This window comes from Pavona decussata, unplaced genomic scaffold (genome assembly GCF_977016875.1).
Source record: "Pavona decussata unplaced genomic scaffold, jaPavDecu1.1 SCAFFOLD_375, whole genome shotgun sequence".
NCBI classification, from domain to species: Eukaryota; Metazoa; Cnidaria; class Anthozoa; order Scleractinia; family Agariciidae; genus Pavona; species Pavona decussata.
Window position 1 is genome coordinate 468284 of NW_028145750.1, and position 21737 is coordinate 490020.

General features: G+C 37.8%; 1 protein-coding gene and 1 non-coding gene across 4 annotated transcripts; both read left to right on the plus strand.

The window, feature by feature from the left end:
- Positions 1 to 923: 923 nt before the first annotated feature.
- Positions 924 to 996, plus strand: Trnaa-cgc (transfer RNA alanine (anticodon CGC)). The gene has a single exon. It is a non-coding gene; the product is annotated as a tRNA-Ala (tRNA).
- An 8460-nt stretch (positions 997 to 9456) lies between these two features.
- On the plus strand, positions 9457 to 19077 carry LOC146452257 (dorsal-ventral patterning tolloid-like protein 1). 3 transcript variants are annotated; one of them, XM_085098067.1, is made up of 5 exons: positions 9457 to 9833; positions 14276 to 14314; positions 15493 to 15852; positions 17220 to 17618; positions 18207 to 19077. In XM_085098067.1, exons 1-5 carry the CDS (start codon positions 9788 to 9790, stop codon positions 18410 to 18412), a joined length of 1050 nt encoding a protein of 349 aa, XP_084954193.1. In that variant the 5' UTR covers positions 9457 to 9787; the 3' UTR covers positions 18413 to 19077. The 3 variants fall into 3 exon arrangements, with proteins under 3 accessions (XP_084954193.1, XP_084954194.1, XP_084954192.1); XM_085098068.1 differs by having other exon boundaries at positions 9507 to 9541; XM_085098066.1 differs by lacking the exon at positions 9457 to 9833 and adding an exon at positions 10185 to 10879.
- The last annotated feature ends 2660 nt before the right edge of the window (positions 19078 to 21737 follow it).

Sequence of the window (21737 nt, forward strand, 5' to 3'; positions counted from 1 at the left end):
TCCTTTTGACCCTTGCATTTAAAAAGTTGAGAGAAAGTTACCTTTCGTTCTGCTTGTCAAAAATTAAAGTCGAGTTTAAAACGTATTATGGCGTTCTACATCGGCTTCACTGATTCAAAATAAGTATAAAGAAATAATGTTCAAGATGGAGAAACTGCCTAGTTTTGTTGTGTCTGGTCCGTTAGCTCAGTCGGTAGGTTTTCTACCTACACTAAGGACACTTAAGGGGGCAGAGTTACCTTTTTGTATGTCATTTTGAATAACCAAAAAACATTTGTTTGGATATAAACGTTAAAATAATGGCCCAGTTTCTTTACTAGTGCAAAGAAACTAGTATCATTCAACTTTCTTTGCGGATGGCTAGGATGGAAATGGATTAGAATTTGAAAAAATTGGCCTTTTTTTATAGTTCCTTCTGAGTATTTTGGACAAATAAATAGCAACAGATTATAGTTTATTCTTCTTCGTAGAGGTCATTTCATATTTTCTAGGAGTAATTTCCTGTTAGAAAAGAAGTTAAAGTCATATATTGAGTTGTTTTTACCAAAATACGGCAAAATCTTCGTGAAAGTGCCCCTTGACAAGGTTTTTTTTTCTAACAAGTCTTCAAACGTTTGGGAAAGAAAACAATGAGAGCCAACTAACATATTGAGTTGGAATATTAGAGATAAGATATTTTAAAATATAGGCGAAACAAACAGTTCTTCTTGCATGCAGTCCCTTATTAAATGCGATTCAATTGTTTTACTGCGGGTACTGATATTTTCACTTCTATGAATGAACGTATGTGATATCCAACCCATGGCTGGAACAATTCCTCAACAAATCTCGAAATTTCCTTTCAGTTCATTCATGTACTTCCTGTAGTGATTGTAATTATTCTTTAAGTCAAACTCATACCATTCGCTCTTGATCAGTGTGTCGGGGAATTAGCTCAAATGGAAGAGCGCCCGCTTCGCATGCGGGAGGTACCGGGATCGATACCCGGATTCTCCACTCGTAATTTTCGTATTTTGTCCAAAATTTTTTCAAAGCCGACCTTAAACAATGAAAGAAGGTTACAAAGGGATTGAAATGGAGTAGTGTCTTGGTGTTGTGGTTACCCTGTTTCTGTCTTTAAGTACTCTTTCTGCTGCTGTCTAAAACTACGGCTACGCTACTGAAACAATATATTTTAAAGGTATTAACTGTGCACAAGAAAGACATTTAAATTTGTTGCATTTCATCAGGCAGGCCACAGTTCTGTGTAAATTGAAAGCGTATTATGACAGCATTTAAACTGATTATTAACAAAAAATAGACTGCATCAGATGGACAAAGGAATTTTATTTTCTCAAAACCGTCAAGACAACATTTCATGTTGGCTTCAAACTGAAACCATGTCCAAAACTTGTCGAGAGAACGCAGAATGTGCTCGTATTGTGCATATCGCAAGAAGAAAATTACAGAAAATCTTCCTTTGCGTCTTTTCAATCTTCACTCAATAAAAAGAAGAAAATAAATAAAATACATGCCTGTCAATAGTATTGCGCGTGTGTAGGATTCGTAGAAGAGTGAACGAAAATAAAAGAATAGTTGAATAATGTCCTTTATGCATTTTCCACCCATTTTTGATAGCGAAATACACAGTGGAGAACATATCAACCACTAGTGACCACATTTTCTTCTATGCCCTCTCCCCCCCATTTCCTCCTTGGGAAATGTTTTTGGAATTATTCTGGGATTTCGCCAGCTTTTGGTAGACAACCTATGGTGTTTTGCGACCTTTTACAATCTTTAGCTTGTTTTGCTTTACGTAGACTTCCCAAAATACAGCTTTTATGGGAAATTGATCTTTTGATTCTTGTTTCAGGATGACGTTAGTTAAACACAGCCCATAGAGCCACTTTTTTTTTTTTAACGATTCAGCGAACCGTAACTGGTAAGGAATTACAACCCTTGTATACGAAAACAAAAACCCTCCGAAATTCAGTGTTAAATAATTTTCGTTATGATGTCTAAAATATGGGAAAAGCTGTGAACTGTTTAATTTAGAGGGTTGCAACTGGGATCGAAGGTATGTAATCGCCGGCGTTTTATATTTTCCGTACATTTGGCTACAATTTGTATCCCGGTCAGTACAAACAAATCAGTAGGGAGAGAAGCATTCTATCACCGGCACACCATATAGCCCTTCCAAACTCCTCAAAACGTTAACAGAAGATTTTAGTGAGAACGTTTACAACTGAACCACGGTTTATTCAGATTTACAGAGATTACTCAACATGGAATCCCGTTCGAACCTTCGTACATATCAAAGACATTTCTTTTTTCTCCTATAAAAGCCAACCACTCCAAAGGCCCCAAAGAATTTATGTTTTGAGTCCAGGGACAACCAAACACAATGCGAACAATGTTTTATACCTCTCAGGTCACACTTCATTCCCGCATGTCGCCCACGAATCGTAATGTTTGAACGTACTTTGTTGCGAGTACTGCGTTATGGTTACAATTATTCACTTCTGCATTCACGAATTGGCTCAAAGGAGCCTTTGGTCTTTTTCCTGTACAAACCCTGCACCTGGATGTTTACCTACTTTTGGGAACGGCGGATTTTACTACGAAAAGGTATTTTTCCAACAACTGTCAAATTTCTCCCGCACTCATTGGCTAAGACAGAGGGATAAAAAGTCGGAAAAGACGCCAAAGGCGAAAACGTTAAGCATTTTGACGTTGTGTTCGTATTTTGAATGAGAGCATCGGTTTTTTTTAATACTGGATCGAAAACAACTTTGATTATGTTATGACGAAATTTATCATCGATAAGAGGACATGCATATAAAAACTGACGTCGATTTGTTAAATTGAGCCAGGTGAAAAGCAAACAAACGGATATTTGCAGTGTATCCATGCGTTAGCCAACTACTTTACAACTTAATCAAAAAGTTTACTCACCTGGCAACAGCTCAGGGTGATTGTTGCGAAGCCCATGGTGGCCCAATTATTACGAAAATTTACAAAACTTTCTGGTTCGTAATTCTGATAGAACGTAGATATCGAGAACAGTGGGTGTGCTTATAAGGCCCAAGACGAAAAATGCAGCGTCGTCCTCACAGGCAAACAATGGATTTCCATACATGTAGAAACTATTAAGATTTTTTAACTTTGTTACGTGACCTTTTTGAAGAAAGATCGTTAAAGCCGGCTAGTTACTGTCAAAAAAAAAAAAAAAAAACCTTCGGCCTATTTCGTGGCACATTGCGGACGTAGCACTCTGAGGGCATATTAAGTGTTTATAATGTTAATTTTACTGACCAATATTTCGTCGAGATAGTTCAGTTTCAATACAACAATGTACAAGACATATTTTGAACAAAGACCTGGCGTGGATATACATTTACACTCCGTCCACAATAATGCGTTTTCGTTTGGAAAAAATTACCCGGGGAAAAAAGTTATCACGAGAAAAAAAAAAAAAATGTCACGAGATAGAAAGGTATCCTAGAATAAAAATTATTATGGTTAATTATAATGGTTTATTTAGGGGTTGTCCCCATAGGCCACCGTTCTTACCACCGTGCGTGCGTTTCTTAAATTCAGTGAGTATTTTTCGAATCCGTTTTCTGTCCGTTGGTAGTCAGTTTTTCTTGCAACCTAGCCTGATTTCTTTCTTGATATTCAGATAAAGTATTTAAAACCGTTTTTTTTTAAGTCTTGAGATTATTAAAAAAAAAACAATTTCTAGCAGTGAACATTTTGCACGTAAAATAGTTTTCCTTTATTCAGTTTGCGTCCGGGGTTAGATTAGATCACGAGTTGTCAAACTATTGGCCCTAAAGGGGGTGACACAGTCGCCTACGAGAGTTTCCAAGTATAAAAAATCCACTGGCCCGGGGTATTTTTAATAGTGGTCGCTTGCGGAAGGTGGTCATTTCCGAGTAGTGTTCTTTCGGGTTAGATTTCTGACAATGTCACTGGAATAATTCTCTCTTTGTTTAGGGCTAGGCTAACTTATCACACTAATTATGCTACTACAAAGCAAGAATTTGGATCACCTGTCAAAACAGGTGATTCGCAGACTGTGAGCCGTAGTTATCCAAACAAGGTACCTTTTGTTTCTATGATAACACTCAACTTTAATTATTTCCGTCGATGTTTATGTAACTGTTACATAACCACACATTATAATCACATAGCAACAACGTACACTGATACAGGACTTGATTATCACACCCAAACTACATTTACACTACTATATACCACGTTATTAAAACTGCCTGCCTCTTGACCAGTTATTTACAGCAATGAAGTAATTTCGTAAATTATTTATACCCTCTAAGTGCTATTTCTATCGTTTGCCATGTATAAGATTATTCATTCATTCATTCATTCATTCATTCATTCATTCATTCATTCATTCATTCATTCATTCATTCATTCATTCATTCATTCATTCATTCATTCATTCATTCATTCATTCATTCATTCATTCGTTCATTCGTTCGTTCGTTCGTTCGTTCGTTCGTTCGTTCGTTCGTTCGTTCGTTCGTTCGAAATAATTTTTTGGAGTCCCTGAAACGTTCACTGGAACAGTTCCTCTTTGCTCAGCGTTTGATCTCTAATCTGACGTAGAAAGGGATAAACATCAAGTGGCTGCAGAATATCCTTCTCAAGCAGAGCCATCTCTTCCTTGCTCAGCTTCTGTGCGGCAGGAGTGAGTCGTCGATCGAATTGCAGTGTGTTATTAGCTACCGTGGGACTTGGTGCACTTGAGATACGGCCACGCTGGTAGGCAGAGGAATCACTGGCTTGGCGTCCTAGATTGTATTGTTTGTTTGGCGATGAACTTTTTCTTGTGACTTTCTTGTGAATCTCAGGTGCTATGGCGTTGAATGCTCTCAAATTTCGCTGATCTTGAATTTCCTTCAGAACAGAGAACATATTTGGGAATTTTTCGATATCAATAGACACACTCATGGTTTGTACTTCCCGGCTTGGATTTCTGTTCGAAATTCTGAACGAAAGGCTGAAAAAACTCCCGGAGTGCTCCTATTGCTCCATGAAAATCAAGATAAATAGTAACAATTTTTTGATTTGCAAGCGTCAAACAAGCTTGATCACTATGTTTGATCGATATAGAACTTCTTCTTAGAGTATCAAGTTATTGCAAGCATTCAGGTGATAAGAAAAACGAAGTTCGTTAGCGGTAATTAATGCTTATTTAATACCAGGTATCATTTCTATTGACGTCATTTTATACCAAATAAGGCCATGTATGGAACGTTGTCATTGAACTTGACACCATTTGTCTTGCATGCCTTCACTTCCGGGTTCAATTAAATCATTGTACGCACAACTGTGCGCTTTGCGCTGTAAAAAGCTCTAAAGAAAACAGGCTGCTTCGCAATCAGCATCAGGAGCCAAGAAGAAAGTTTTTCATTTGGGGTCTAAATGTAATTGAAATTAATACTAGCATAATTCAAATGTCGTCAGTTTTGCCGTATGAAACTGAAATGAAGAATCATCATTACACGACTAAGGCAGTCAGATTGGGCCAATAACTAAAATGAGCTAATCCGATCGCTATACTGCCGGGCCAGTATTTTCAAAGTATTAGACCGGGTTTGTCCCTGTCAAGATATTGACAGCGTAAGGGTCAACAACAGCGTAGATCTCATAGGGTAGCCACCGAGTCAAAGAGTGCCCTCCAGGCTTTAGTCGTATCATTCTTATTGTCCTCGTTACCAGGGTCTTTCTGGCGTTTCCAGTTACATTGGCGAAAACACGCGCTTAAAAGCGTATATCAAGCTTCGTATTCAGGGAATATTTTGTGGTCTTAGGCTTTTTATTGTTGTAGTGTTCGCGAAATGATGAAAAATTACCAAAAAAGGTATCTGATTACATGGGCAAACGAAAAACATCATTGTAACTCGGTTGTTGGGCAATACTTTAAGGCTATGTCATAGGGGTTACCATGGCAACAGGTCACCTCCAAAATAGCGTGTCTAAATTTCAGTTTTTGCTATTTATTTCAAAGTTGCTAAGTCTAATGTTTTTATTGCTTTTATGGAAAGCCCTAATCGAACAATTTGACGAAAAGGTATTGACTAGATCTTATGCTGTATCAAAAAAGGTACAGTTTTTTTTATAAGACTATTTTGGATTAATACTAGCTAAATCAAAATAAGGGACCGTTCATTTTTTATGAGCATGGGGGGGCTGGTGGGATTTGGTTAATTGTCTCTACGAAACTGTATGACCCCCCCCCCCTAGCATGCAATTTTTTCCACATGTCCCCCCCCCCCCAAGCAGAAACTATTTTTTTCTGATGACCCCCCCCCCCCCACCTCCCGCCCAATCAGAAACAAATCATAGTCCTAACTTTAGCAAAACGCTTATGTACTGTTTATATCAAAGATAAACGTAATTGTTACTGTGATTTCTTTACAGTACTATTAAAAAGTTACCATTCTCTGCTTAGGTAAAGATTTCTCTTGTTTAAAAAAAACGTTTTATAGATAACAACACGTTTACGGCAACGGCAAACCCTAAATTTCCATTTAGATTCTTAGAGGAACTATAAAAATTAATCAAGCGAATGTTTAACGTGGAATTACTCCCCTTCGAGTAGAAACAATTATTACACGTACAGATCTGACTAACAAAATACGGATCGAAGCATACCAATCAACGATTACGAGTCATTAAACAGAAAAAAAACAGCGGACACACAGATATCAGGCGTGTAGGTAAGGGTTAGATAGGGGTGTTTGTTGAGCGCCGGAGGCGCTCTTACTAGGGGGGTGCGGGGGCATGCTCCCCCAGAAATTTTTGAAAATCTAGGTTCCCAGAAACCTCATTTCCTGCATTTTGAGACCCATTTTAGGCAAATCACAAATTTGTTTTACAGCCGCTTTTTAAGCTATATACATCATTTCTGCGGCATAATTGTCTCAACTTAAACAAGAAAGTTCAATGTACATTCCGCGCCCTGTCAAGTTCTGATAGCTATGTGATCTGCTGATAGTCATACACCAAGCTGGTAAACTGCATCATTCTCGGGTGTAGGCCTTCAAACAAATTGACTATCTCGTCAAGATTGACAGGCATATCATATTTGATATGCATTAGAACCAGGGCGGACATTCTACTCCCTCGCATGGTACACGCCATGTAGTTGTTCAACCTCCTCATTGTGCTTTTTCTTCGGCCATTATATTGATCTTCAAAGGGGGTTCGTGCGAACACGCCTGGATGTTAAAGTACTGCTATTAAAAATGACAGTTACAAGCTTTTCTGAAGATGGCCTATAGCTACGGCTCAGATTTACCGTCAACTGAAGTCACCAACAACAGTTCTATTATTAAAAACTAATCTGGATGTTCACACTAGGCATACTACTGAGTCTACTGATACTCCTGGGTTCAAATAATTTACTAATCAACAGTCTTTATAAAAGTGAGTACTATTAAACAGAACATTAAACAATCTATTGATATAGTTCTGAGTACAACCACTTAATAAAAAACTACTCCCCCACGGATGATTCAATAGTGAGACTGTTACGTTTTTATATTAATTTGAACTTGTACAAACATAGGTGTCTACTTCAGTTTATATTCATTATTGCTTTTCCAACAGATATGCTTCATTTCCTCAGTTGTTGTTAATATGAAATGCAGATTTCGACCTCAGTATGTAAAACAAATTAAAAGTGGTTAGGAAAATCGTATTAAATAAAATTGAAATAATATTCAATTTCTTCATCTGTTTCTGTGTTGAGCCATTTTCAATTTCCCCTACTAGCCAATTATTGCTGGTGACCCCCCCCCCCCCTCTTTCACTCAATTTTTTTTGGTAGCCCCCCCTTTAGTGCCACTTACCAGGCTGTGGAACTACAAGAGAAAAGTTAATGAAGAGGCAAGATAGACAATCCCACTAATACAACTAGAACTGTCTGGGCCATTCAAACAACCGCTAGAAACTGACCAGCCTGTCCACATGTATGATCATCATTCGCAGTAAACCTGGCAACCCGACACAATCGTAAAGCCAGCACAAGAGCCAAGATCTTATATCGTTAGATCGAACAACGCAAGTGCTACTTATCGACGAAATCGGTCCCACATCAGACAAAGTGTAACTGTCGTAAACAGCCCATATCCTCAACGCGCAGAAACCCAATACACAGCCAGGCACACCCCCTAACAAACAGCTACATATGGGCAAGTCCAGAGGACCGAACAGACCTCACAGGAAAGTAACATAGCTACCAGGCTGGGATCCAGTACTGCCATTGCAGTGCCAAAAGATATGTCACCAGATAAGGTAGGACTGTGATGCCCCCACAAAAGCTATACTTATGAGAACAAGCTCATTCAGAAAGATTTGACGTTGAACTTTACAATAAGCAATTTTATTAAGCCTTTTTTTTCTCGTTCCTTGTTGTCATCGTTTGCAAGATAGGGAAATGTCGCATCACATGATTAGTACATGAAATCCTATTTAGCTCCGGAGACACGATAGGACTTTGGCATGCAGTCCCGCCATCTTGAACGAAGACCTCTTGCGAATGTACTGGAGAACCTTTTCACAATAAAGTCAGTTATGTTGCAACAGTCAGGTAGGAAAACATGCTATTACTGCCTTAGTTGTTAAGAGTTTTCTAAGAGTTTTAAGCTGCAAGGTCGGAATTATATTTCCCATTTTTTTTCTTCCAGAATAACTAAATAATAAATAAATAATTTGCGTGGTAGTGGCTTAAATGTTGCGCATCCTACCTACAACCGCAAAGTTATACACAACTCTCTTTTTTGTGACTGATTGCCCGCATGTGGAACCAGTTACCAGTAATTACCAAATATTCGCCTACATTAGCACAATTTCGCTTAATGACATTTATCGGGTTATCGACGTTTATCGGGTATCAGTGCATCAGCTGTATTTAATCTTATCTGCTTCATAGTGTACAATTACAAATTTAAACCTTAGGGACTATTTTTCTCATATTCAATTCTTATAAATTCTTTCTAAAATGTATTTTAGGACTATTTTGGATTTATTTTAATGCGATTATTGGCCCTATGCGCCACCTTGGCACCAGGGGACAAGTAAATTTTAATGCGATTATTGTATAGATCTAGATATAGTTCTCAGTCGAGCGTTTTTTACATGAGCCTCCGGCTCGGGAAACTGGGCGACCTTTCGACTTTAAATATAAAATAAATTAGTTTAGAGGTACGATGAGGTTATGACCGGTCACATTCGAAAATCGTTCTCCCTACTCTTGAATTTTAGTCGCTATTTGGAAAGGAAATTTGCAGATTTTTTTGTTTTCTTCATCGAATTATGGGAGCAATTGAAGTGGTTTGTTTCGCACTGCAGTTTAGTGGAATAACTGTTAATTATAGATCAACCACAAAGTTCAGAACCAAAAATAGAAGCGATATTGTGTCCAGGGGAGAGAACCTTGTGATAGGCTTGTGATGTTTCGCGGTTAAACCCCATTGTAATGATAAAAACAACTGAAGTTACATAGAGTTCTATAGAGGATCTTAACCGGGTGAGTTGCTTACTCAAGACAGTCGAAATGGCGTTCAAATAGGCAAAAAAATTCTATTAGATCTTTGGTAATCGGAAATACACTTCACTGATTTATGAGGTTATAGTAACGGCTGATACGACAACAGAATCGGAGACGTGGGAAAGAAACTCAGCTTCGGGTCTTCATGAAGCAAATTGCGTGTTTCTTCGCAATATCAGTTACGATCACGACCATTTTGTGGCAGAAACAATCTCTGTCAAGGAAATGAAACAGTTTTCTGGATTTACAAATACACTGTTCGTTTGTCTCGGTAAGTGATTATCACTGCGTCTTAATCAAAGTAATGATTTCAGGTTATATAGCAGATAGGCTTCTGCAGGGATTGAGCGGTAAACCCCGTAAACTTGAACAAATTAGACCTTCAAACGTCATTTATGCATCATTTAGGTTTGTTTGTGGTTAGACGGTTACAATAGCGTTCATCAGTGAAAGAGCCAGACTTCCTTCTTGGTAATTACCATCAGCCACTCAAGTACGTGACCTTGCTGCCACACTTGGAAGCCAAAACTAAGCCTTGATAGTTGCATTTTTTACAGCCTTTTTTATGTGATGCAATAAAACATGAAATGATATGACTTAAAAATATCAACAACATTCCATAATTTTCTTAAATTGAGTGGAAATATAGGTTCAGTTTGCGTCATGAAGTGCGTGTTTGAAATTCTTTAATGATATTGGACTGCACGTAAAGTGGCTTTTTTCCTTACAAGAGCCAATTTAGGGAAGGTTCCAATAAAATCACAAAGCCAAATAATCACGAACTCATCTGCTTTTGATTTTTAAACTTACAGTTCAAAATAACGAGTTATCGAGTTGTGAACGTTAAAGAAACAGTTCATATTCTGTGACATAAGTAAAGGGGTAGGAATTTCTGTGAAGTGGCCACTGGCCACAGCTGAGCAAGCACACAAATTGTTGATTGAAAGTATTGCTGTGTGTGAGTTATATGACAAACCTTCTGACAATAGAAACACTGGATAATAGTCAGTCTTCGACAGATTGTTCTTTTAAAACAGATTACTTTGGAGCTTACCAACATCGAAACACCAAAAACGAAACAGTAACAGGTTCGTGTTGACTTGTGTTTTAATTGTACATAGTTACCGAAGAGACATACAGTCTGTTCCTCTGATATTGATTTTGGTCGTACCGTCATGATCCATCTTTGCAATGACACGGTTCTTTAGTAGTAAATGTATTTGTGTTGGAGAATAGCCACGGATTTGAAGCTCGTTAAAAAAGACCGAGTCCACCATATTAAACAAACTGAAACCGTGTCATTTTCGGGTGTTACCGGTAAGTTCTCGGCCACTCTAAACTGAAGTAAATGTGAGTCCTTTAGACGTAAGGTCTTCGATATATCGGATTATCGGAACACTTTGTATTCACAAGGGCATAAGTGTTAAATTCGTAAAATGGCAAGCTTAAACGAATACCTACTTTAAAGACCCCATACAGAGAGCTTTCTTTAAAGTAATTTGTTTTAACCCAGACGTTTTGTTATAAGTAGGTAAAGTAAAATCATCTGGTTAAGTGTAGTCGTCAGAACGACTGCTGTTGCTAACTGACTGAAATTTTGACAATTTCAGCGGCAGTCCTTGTTAGTGTCAAGTGAATTGTAGCTGATCGTCAGTTGATGGTTTTGACCAGGGGCTTAATACCATGCAAGTGCTGGCAATTCAAAATTCGCTTTCCAGTAATAATGACTTCCACGCAAGTTGTCGAAATGTCAGTCAATGCCACCAAAAACCATTTCTCTCAGGATTACACTCACGATGATACTTTACCTACCCATTAAAGTTTACACTTTTAAATTTTTTCCCCATCAAGGCGCACAATTTTAAGCAAGTAAAATTGGGATTGACTGAAATAGTAATCAGAACCATTAATTTAAGTAGATTTATTTCAATGCAATGCAAAATAAATATTTGTTAGAGTATCAGTTATATTGGCTCTGCCAGATGGGATGGACTTCTCACACTTCATTACAGCTGTGTTGGTAGGGCTGGCCGCCAGTCGTGTAAACTCCCAATGATAAAATCTCGTAGTAAACTTCATGACTTAACGCAACGCCTTATTCAAATGACCAGTTTCATATCTTTTCCTCCTGCCATTATAGCTGTTTTAGCCGTTAAGGCCTAAGTGAGAGGTTCGGAACAGTTTTTCTGGCCTCGGAGTGGACCTTATCAAATCAAAATTTCGTATGCCATCCATGTTTCGATTTCTCTCATGCTACACCACCTTCAGTTTCAATCTATGATCAAATTTTCTTTTTTCGTTGGTTTCCAAGCGACAGCTGTTACAATAGCAACGGTGACACAAAACCCTTTTATTTTACTCTAGTTAGACAATTTACATGTTTTGAACCGAACTCTTAGAAGGTGCATAACGACTGAAAATTGACCGAGTTTCAACTTTCTTACCTAAGACCAGAATAGGTTCTAAAATGAAATGCTTTTGGTTACCGTTGCCGCTTAACGCTTGGAAACCAAAGAAAAAATTGAATCATATTTTGAAAAGGTAGTGTAGTACAAGGAAATCGGATTATGCTTTTTACGCAAAATTCCCATTTGAAAAGAACCACCCCAACGCCAGAAAAACTGTTGCGAGCCTCCTTATTAGAGACATTACCCAGTGAGGATGGCAAGTTTTCACGACGGTGTTCGCTTGGAAATTACGTCATGCGCACGCGTTATCGTGAAGGCCGTCGTGCTCCAGTCCACGACTTCAGTTCGCTTGCTTTCACGTCGACAAGTCAACGTCTATCAACTGGAGTTTAAAATGTGAGTTTGTAGGTTAAAACATGCTTTTTCGCTTAAGCTGCCGCTCCATCTAAATCTAATTCCTCATCTTTTTATAGCTGATGAGTTTGAAGCCGACTTTTACCTGGTCGACTCATTTTTTCTTGAGTTTGATTTCTGCACTCCGCCACACATTTCTGAAAGTATGCGAGCTGTTCTTTGATGTTTCTCCAAAGGTCTTCCGAAAAAAACTATGACATTCATGAAACGGTCGTCGTTATAAAGCAGTGTTTTTGTTTTAGGCCGGAGACCGTACGTAACGTCCGGTTGCTTGCTATGTGTTATCCGCTACGTATAATTCAGCCTTTAGTTTTAATAAGGACCTTGATAAACATACTATTAGTTTAAATAGTTGAGAGTTTTGAAGTCACAAGACACTTAGCCTGCAAGCAAGCTCTTACCCCTCGAGAGAGCTTGCTCGCAGGCTACAAGACACTGGATTTACAGTATCCACCATTTGAAGAATTGACAGAGCTATAATCCAGGGCTAGAAAAATGCTTCTCTGGTCTCAGGAACGCTGAAAACAGAGCTTCAGTGGCTACAATTTCATATATTTTTTTCCGGGAGAGCATGCCCCAGATTCCCCTTGAAGCTCGCACCCTCAACAATCGCTTCACGCCCAATAGCCTGAACATACCCGTCCCGTGCTTTTCAGGATTGATCCGGCACTCTCCAAAGCTTTAGCAGAAAACTCTGATAAAGCAGTTACGTTTTCAAAACAATACTTGTACAAATTATTTGTAAAAAGCCGATAAACACAACAGCCAAAACCTTTGGGCCACCTTGCTGAGAAATACATTTTCCCGCCGAAATAAGTGTTTTGCATATCGTGCCAAAAGGCAAGAACACCGTCCTAGAATCCATCTTTGCATAACGTAACTCGACAGTCGGCAGCCTAGGTTGTTGTCCCAATCTCTTTCGGTCGTGAACGCCGTCTGAATTCCTCCCGTCGTCGTTGCGTCAAGTTTCTATTAATTAAGCAACTCAAAGATTGGTTTATCATGAAAATCGAATGGTTTGATTTGAAATAGTTTGCTTCTCCACAGCAATAAATTTCTTTAAATGAATTATTTTTAATCCCTCACCTATTGAAGATGTCAAGTGACAGAGATATATAAAAAAAATGAAATCAGAAATCACAGTTATATGCCTTTCCCATCTGTTAAAATCCATCTTTGCATAACGTAACTCGACAGTCGGCAGCCTAGGTTGTTGTCCCAATCTCTTTCGGTCGTGAACGCCGTCTGAATTCCTCCCGTCGTCGTTGCGTCAAGTTTCTATTAAAGCAACTCAAAGATTGGTTTATCATGAAAATCGAATGGTTTGATTTGAAATAGTTTGCTTCTCCACAGCAATAAATTTCTTTAAATGAATTATTATTTATCCCTCACCTATTGAAGATGTCAAGTGACAGAGATATATAAAAAAAATGAAATCAGAAATCACAGTTATTTGCCTTTCCCATCTGTTAAAAAATACAGTTGCCATAGCTTACATACGGCCGACTACAGTCACTTAGATTTAATCCATCCCTCTTCTCCTTTTGATGTTATGCACTTCTATAAAATTGCCATGTAAAACTCTTGTAACTCAGTTTTTGACTGCCTCTTAGGCTTTACTCAGTAAACTATTACTATTGTAGGTTAAACATTTCACCCAAACAGCAAAAACGTAATCGTACAATGTGTTCCTACTTTTAATTGTGGACAAAAGAAATGTGCGATTTGACCTGTCCAGAAGGTACCTTCCCATGGCGCAGTTGGTTTCGGTTACATAATGATAGGGATCAACATACGGGAAATACGCCATTCTTGTGCCTAATGTCACTGGAAAAATTTTATAATCAAGTCACCCTTATTGATAAAATGTTACAATTTCCTATGTCCTTAGGTTTCCTGATGAATTTAGTTCTTAACAAAGGACAAAAAGGTGAGTTTTTTAGTGAATGCGATTGTAATACCGTGGTCCGGATGCAGAAATAAATCTTCTTAATAAGCTTTAATAAGAATGCTCTCTGCCAGGTATTCGATGTTTCGGTTGGTCGGCATGACTCTTCAAATACAATAGCATCAACATCTACAAACTTTTGGGGGTATAATAAATACTGACGCCTATCAATAGAATTGTTAGACTGCATTAGTTGATGGCTCTCTCCAGTACTAGAGATGACTTTGGTCCATACTCTAAGTGGAACAATAAGATTTTGAGTGGCTGACTACAGAAAAGTTTGACGGGATAAGAAATTACCTTTATTGCATAACAATGTTGTGATTCCTAAGTGAATTCACGATATAGTAAGGACAAGCCATATTTGAGAAAGGTAACACCATCAGTTTAAACTGTTTTACCTATGAGGCTTTGATCGTATTCGTAATCAGTCCAAAACTAGAAATGATTAAAATGCCTTTGATGATTCTGTTTGAATTATTGACACTAATTATCTTCATTATATCATTTTCCCCTTTTTTAATTAAGTTTCTAGAATCAGAAGAACAGTTCTAACGAGCGCTCAAGCTAGATTGATTTCCAATTCTTATTTCTTATTCTTCTAAGAATTCTTCAACTACGTCAGATAAAGTGGAATGCGATTGGAAATGCCGTCGTTTAAGTTTCATACAAGCTTGCTGAAAGAAGGTTGACAGTTGCACATTTGTTTGTTGATAACAACTAAACCAAACTTCAGCGCATGTGTTTGTGGTACAATAATAGTAAGAAAACACCTTGTATAAGGTGAGACACTCAAAATAAACTCTCAAGGTTCGATCACACCTTTAAACCGTTTGACTGAATTTCTGCTGCTGTTAGTAGTAAATTTATATCTTAGGGGATGGAAAACAATAAAATGGTGGGTGGGTGGGAGGGGAGCCGGAGAGTTTAAAACGTTCCAGAATTGTTATCCATCACAATTCTATGTATGTATGGTTCTCTAGTTCTTATATTCTTTCCCGAAAGCGGCTGGGGGCTTTTCTAAAGCGGCTTTGGAAAGTGAGCCAGGAAGTAAAAGTAATTATGTTGTCTAAAGTACCAAGTAAATATACATGAGAACTATCATTATAATTATACAATAATTTTATTTTATTTTTCTTGTGTGTGTATGTTCCGCCAAGCTGTATGTCCAATTGATGGAAACTTAGCAGTCTCAAAAGGAGTCTTTTGGAGCCCAGGCTTTCCAAAGACGTATCCTCACAACACGGTCTGTGTCTGGGTGATAACTGCTCAACGAGGCGAGCACGTGAAACTCACTTTAAAAACAGTGGATTTAGAGTATTGCAGCCTGTGCCACGGTGATTATGTTGAGGTTAGAGAAGGAGCGAGTTCAAACGGTACTCTGATCGGCAGGTTTTGCAAAGCGAGCAAAGTAGTAGTTTACTCCGAGGGGAACCAAATGTGGATAAAATTCAAATCGGACTCAGCAAATGAACAACGGGGATTCCTTGCAAGTGTTGACCATCTAAAATTACGCAAAAGTAAGTATAGTTTCCCGAAATTATTTTCCCTATAATAATAATAATAATAATAATAATAATAATAATAATAATAATAATAATAATAATTAAGTGTTAAGCGCTTATCTAGCGTTTGAAATCATCATGTGCACACAAGATATTACGGGCCGATTTTTAAAAATGGTGTTTATCGTACGCCACGTCTGGCTTTACAGATGTCATTTTACCTTGGACCAAACTGAGCTTGGTACACACTAGCGACAAAACATCAGTTTTTTTACCTTATCTCATTATGTTTATGTTATTATGTTCCTCCTATGTCGTTATGTCATGTTTTTTTCACATTGGTGACATGAAGTCAACATAAAGTGTTTTTTCGAGTTTTCGTGACTTGACGTTATGTCGCGAAACATGGTGGTCACCTACTCGAGCAGTGTAGTCTTGAACAAAAAGCTGACTTTTATCGCCACTTGAATAGAATTGTCATCTTACCGTCTGGTCTGTTGTCTTGTTTCTTTGATTTCACTTATCCTTCCCCACATAGTCCCCATTTCCCTCCAATTATTTCCTCCCATTCTCCCCCGATTCAACAGCTGCCTGCTAGCTCATGCTACCGCCATTTTGAAAACTAATTCAGTACCATACTGAAAACGCCCAAGAAACGTTTGAAAAGATGATTGTTTTGAGTGCTACTAACATTCAGTCCATCAACTCATAGCACTGCATGAAAATACAATCGAAATTGTTTTTCGATTTCGTTATGACCTTGTAAGGTCAAAAGTCACTGTTCAGGACCCGGTTGGATGACCCACCGCCATTTTAAGATTCTACTAATTCCTAGTTTTACGCTAGACAGGCTGTCGTTGCCAGTTCAGTGTAACGGGCTCGTAGGATGAGAGTTCATGGCCTTTTTTTCAATGTACATAGTTGATTCTTACAATCTTGTAGTGGTAATACATAGAATTAAATTAATTATTAGTTAAAATAATGTGCATGCAAGGATGCTAAATGAACCATTTGGTCAGTTAACATTCACAATTTAAGCGACTTAAGTGATTCCTTTCGGAGGACACCAAACAACGCTATCAATAGAGTTTGGAAGGTGTCGGTTTAGCCAAATGAGAAATGGTTAAAAAATCGAAGGTCATCATTGAGATGGAGCATAAATTGAGACAATAAAGGAAAAATCAATGATGGCTCACCGCCTGCTTGTCGTCGTTTTTCACTTGTAAGTAAAACATCTTTGATGGACTCAGCGGTCAATTCGCCAGCTAAAAGCATAATTGACTGCCGGAAAAATGCAACGAAAATATTTAAACATCTCACTTAATAATTATTTGTCACATACAAGCATCCTAGCTTTGTTCATTTTATTCTTATTATTGCAGAGGAGCCTGTCATTCTACCCGCCAATAAAACTTCTCTATTCATCATCAGCTCAAGCAACCCAACCGTCTGTGGCTCTGGTAAACAATGCACATGGATAATATCCGCGGAGAATGGTTTTAACGTGAGACTCACAGTGGAGTCATTTACGTTTCCATCCTGTTTGGGATCGTTCTTAGAGATCAGAGATGGTCCCGCTTATTCAAGCGATTTCATTGGAAGATTTTGTAGCGATGAGAAGCCCCCACCAGATATCTTGTCATCTGGAAACAATCTGAGGATAACTTTTAAATACAACTCCATAAGCGATTTACAAGTCATCAGATTCAAGTTGATGTACAGAGCAATTCAGGGTTCCAATATGGTTCAGACGCAGGTTTACTCTCAGCCCATTAATTCTGGTGAGAAATACAAAGGGTTCATGCTATTTTTCATTACTAAGGCCTTTAACAAATAGATGAATTTACCTTTTTTCGTTTGTTAAGGTAACGAATAGCAGTTATTTGTTAATAATTACAGCGGTGACCAATGACGCGCGACCTGCCACCTTCAAATGTTTCTGTTAAAGTTGAGTTCTGGTGGACGTCAATCAAACATTGGCAGTTGAAATAATTTTGAATTTTGACAGGACTTCAAGGCAACAAAACCAAGAAATTGACAATTTTATCTGCAGACAAATGCAAAGTTTATCATTGTTGATTTCCCAGCGGGCTTAGCTAAAGAAAGGGCATTGTTAAGAGAATATCAGAATCGCTGCACGTGATACTTTTGGATATCAACGATGTCTACAAACTATCACGTGCATCAAAATTTAAGGTTTTTAATTAAAAAAACCTCGTCTTTTAGCTTGAACTGGCTCGGAAATCAATTTTAATGAAGCTCTACTTTATCTTAGTGTGTAAAATTGTCCATTTCTTGGCTCCCTTACCTCGAAACCTTTTCAGAATTTAAATCATTTCAACGGCTATTCTTTTCTTTTTGCCTTGCAGACCACTTGAAAAGTATGGTTGCTGGAATCACTTGCTCCAGCCTATTTATCTTTTTTGTATTAGTCACTTGCTTCATAAAGATTGCCAGCGTCCATCGTTCCACTGGCTTAGTGGCAGCCACGTCCCAGATTGAGCTTAATCCAACAGAGACTTCAACAGTAGAGACTCCTTTGTATCATGATGTGGATGTACCTCTAAGTGAATAACGCAAGTAATAGCGTAATTATTTTTTTCTCAAGACAGCTGGATATGTACGCTTAGAGCACATGATCACTTGTTTAAGGGTTTTGCTTCACGAGGCTGCTATTACTGACTGAGCTTTCACCGATCGCCAGAGAATGTATTTTTAAAGTTCAGTCAAAAAAGGAGACTTCAACTGATCACTTCATGTAATAGAATTCCTCGAACGCCAGCAGCTCAGTGCTACATGCAAGAAACTATTTCCCAGAAACTAGTTAATATACAACGAGACTTACAAGATGAAAAAAACTCGGTTCAATAAATAAATAAATAAATAAATAAATAAATAAATAAATAAATAAATAAATAAATAAATAAATAAATAAATAGATAAATAAACAAACAAACAAACAAACAAATAAATAAATAAATAAATAAATGATACTTTCTTCCTAAGCGGTGTCGTAAAACAAAACGTCATTTAAACAGGTTTCAGCCGTTCAAGAATGAGAATATTATACTCGCAGCCTTCGTTCAGGATCACGCTGGTAGCAAAATGTTTGCACGATTCGGGTTCAGTCAAGAAAAGTTCCAGTTTTTAATCAACGGCCACTCTGGGAGCTATTATCCAGACTGCTTTTCCTGGACGTAATCATGTTGAAAATGTCCAGTTTAACTTTTTAATGATAATATATATATTTAGCCAAGCCTAAAAGCGGAGCTCCAATTTTTTTCATAGCATTTATAGAAATCTGCTTATCGTATGAACGTAGTAACCTTACCACTTCCTCATCCTTTCTGCAGTTATATATACTTTTAGTGCATATGCAGCAAACTGCCCATAAACAATGACAATGTAATACAGAGGGCACAATTATTTCCACCTTAATGCTGATTTGTCGCAATCTCGTCCCCAGAGCCCCCGCGCGTGGGAACCAAGATTGCTAGTACCCAGATTCTTCGTACACACGCACGAACTTCAATTTCATAAACAAATATGGCGGACGATTTGGAGAATTTAGCTGTCTTGCTTTGTTCTAAAGATTTGGATAAAAATAGCTGTGTTTAGACGTCTTCTTGCATTAGGATGGTGCATCTAATCAGCGTGGTGGATCAAGGATGTTTTTAAGCGCTAGGAAACTTAGGAAAAGTTTTCAAATTTGGAGGCGATCGAAGTTTTCCTAGTCGCCTCATCTTATTTTTCCTGCGTGACTGTGTGAAAAATGTTCCGTTCTACAGCAGATCAGTTGGGTTGAAGGAAAATTTTTAGTGTGATAAATGTCAAAAGTAGAAGGGGTTTTCCTGTGTCGGCGAAAGGCAAAAGGTCCGACGGCTCTGTCAATCTAGGAGGTAAGGACTAACTTCAAATATTTGTCAGTTTATGTATGGATGCACACGCACCTTTGTACTAGGGGAGCAATTTTCTAAAAGAAACCTTTGATGTTTAATCAAGATAATGTTAAAATTGCAAGTTAATACGGACAATAGTAGGCCAGTGTCGTTATATGAATTCATGTGGTCGGCTATATTACATAATATGCACAATACTAAGAGATCGTTTCAAAATGCGGACCAATTAAGAAACGAGTCATTAATCATGGGGATTTTCAAAATATTTTAAATTTCATCGTTTTCTAGTCAAATTGAGTGATTTTTGTTGTTGATGTTTAGGTTCTATTTGAGGGAGATGCACATTGGAGAATGTTTGAATACAGGAATAATATTTCAAGTCAAATGACACAAATCTTAAAAGCTTTGTGTCATTTTTCTATTTTCTTTAAAATACTGCACTTGTAGCTGATTAATTCAATAAATTAGATTAAAAAGCTCATTTTAAAAATTTCTGTTTTTCCTAGGTTGATAGCCATTCTTGTACACACAGAGTTGTTTATTTTGGTTTTTGTAGAATCTCAAAACTAGGTGCTCAGTTCCAGCAGCCTTTGATATTGATTTACTAGAGAGTCAAGATGTCTTTTTGCGAGGGAATAATCCAGACAATAGGAGGATTTGTTTAAGCGAAAAAAAAAAAAAAATTAGGGGTTAGGTGCACTTTAACTTAATCTACGTGTACATGTAAGAATGCAGTATAATTTTCCCAATTTAAGAGTACAGACAATAAAAATGACATCAGATGTAACGCGCACACTTTCTCAACGAAAAAATAGCCAATTCCGCTCGTACTTTTTCCATGTTATTGTAAAAAATAAATCGACGGCACTTTTCTATGGCCTATACCGTTATAGACCATAAAATGTCCAAAACTTAGCAGTGAGACCACTCGCCTGGGGCTCGTGGTTCCACTTGAGTTTTAAACATTTTGTGACGCCATTTTATGGTCTATAAGAGTATAGACCATAGAAAACTGCCGTCGATTTGTTAATTAGAGAGTGCATATTTTGTTGACCTCGATCCTAGGTTCTCCCTCCTTTACCAAGTTGGTGATGATATCATCTGCTCCTACAAATTCTGCAGGAGGTGCCAGATTCAATTGTCCCAAGATCCTTTCATTCATGGCAATCAAGTTGGTTGTCCCATACAATCTCGACTTCAATCTGTGTACGGAGTACGTTCTTTCTATGTAATTGTTGAATGCAATAAATTTTGTAAGTCTAATAATTTATTCAACAGGAAAAAAATGTTTTTGCAGTCCCTAGCCATTTGTTACCTGGTTTTTAAAGTAAGCAAATTGTTTGACATGAAATCAAATAACACTTCCAAGGGTAATTAAATCCTCAACTGTCCCTGTCAAAATCTTTACCAAAAAAACCCATCAGGCAGTTATGGGGTCAGTTATCCCCAGCAGTTTTTTTAACAGGTTGCTACATGAGAGTTCACTCAAGGAGTAAAGTAAAGAAATAACACAACAATTAAGGGATAATGAAATTTTGTGCTGTGCAGTACTGATTATACAACTGGGAAATCAGATAATAATTATCTCTGGAGTGTAAATTTCTGTGTGGGAAGGAAACCACTTAAATTTCCCATTGCCTTAGTGAGTACATTTGGTCCATCAGTGATCAAAATCCTGGGGTAATGGGTTTGAATCCTGCCAAAGTCAAAGAGTTTTACTTTACCTTGCATGGACCACATTTCCTTACTGAGGTAATACTGAGAAGAAAATTAAAGGGCTTTCTTCACCACAAAAATTTCCCCTGCAGATTTCATTCTCTGGTTTCTCAATTTAAGTACAGGCCTTGCCTCAACCTATTAACCTTTTGTCCTTACAAGAAAAATCCCAATTGAAGAAGTCATTAGACTGCTAAACATTACACCGCTGCAGCCTCAAACATCACTCCAGCTTCTGGATAGCACCTCATCTGAGAAGTCCCATTCATTTTTACACAGCAAGAT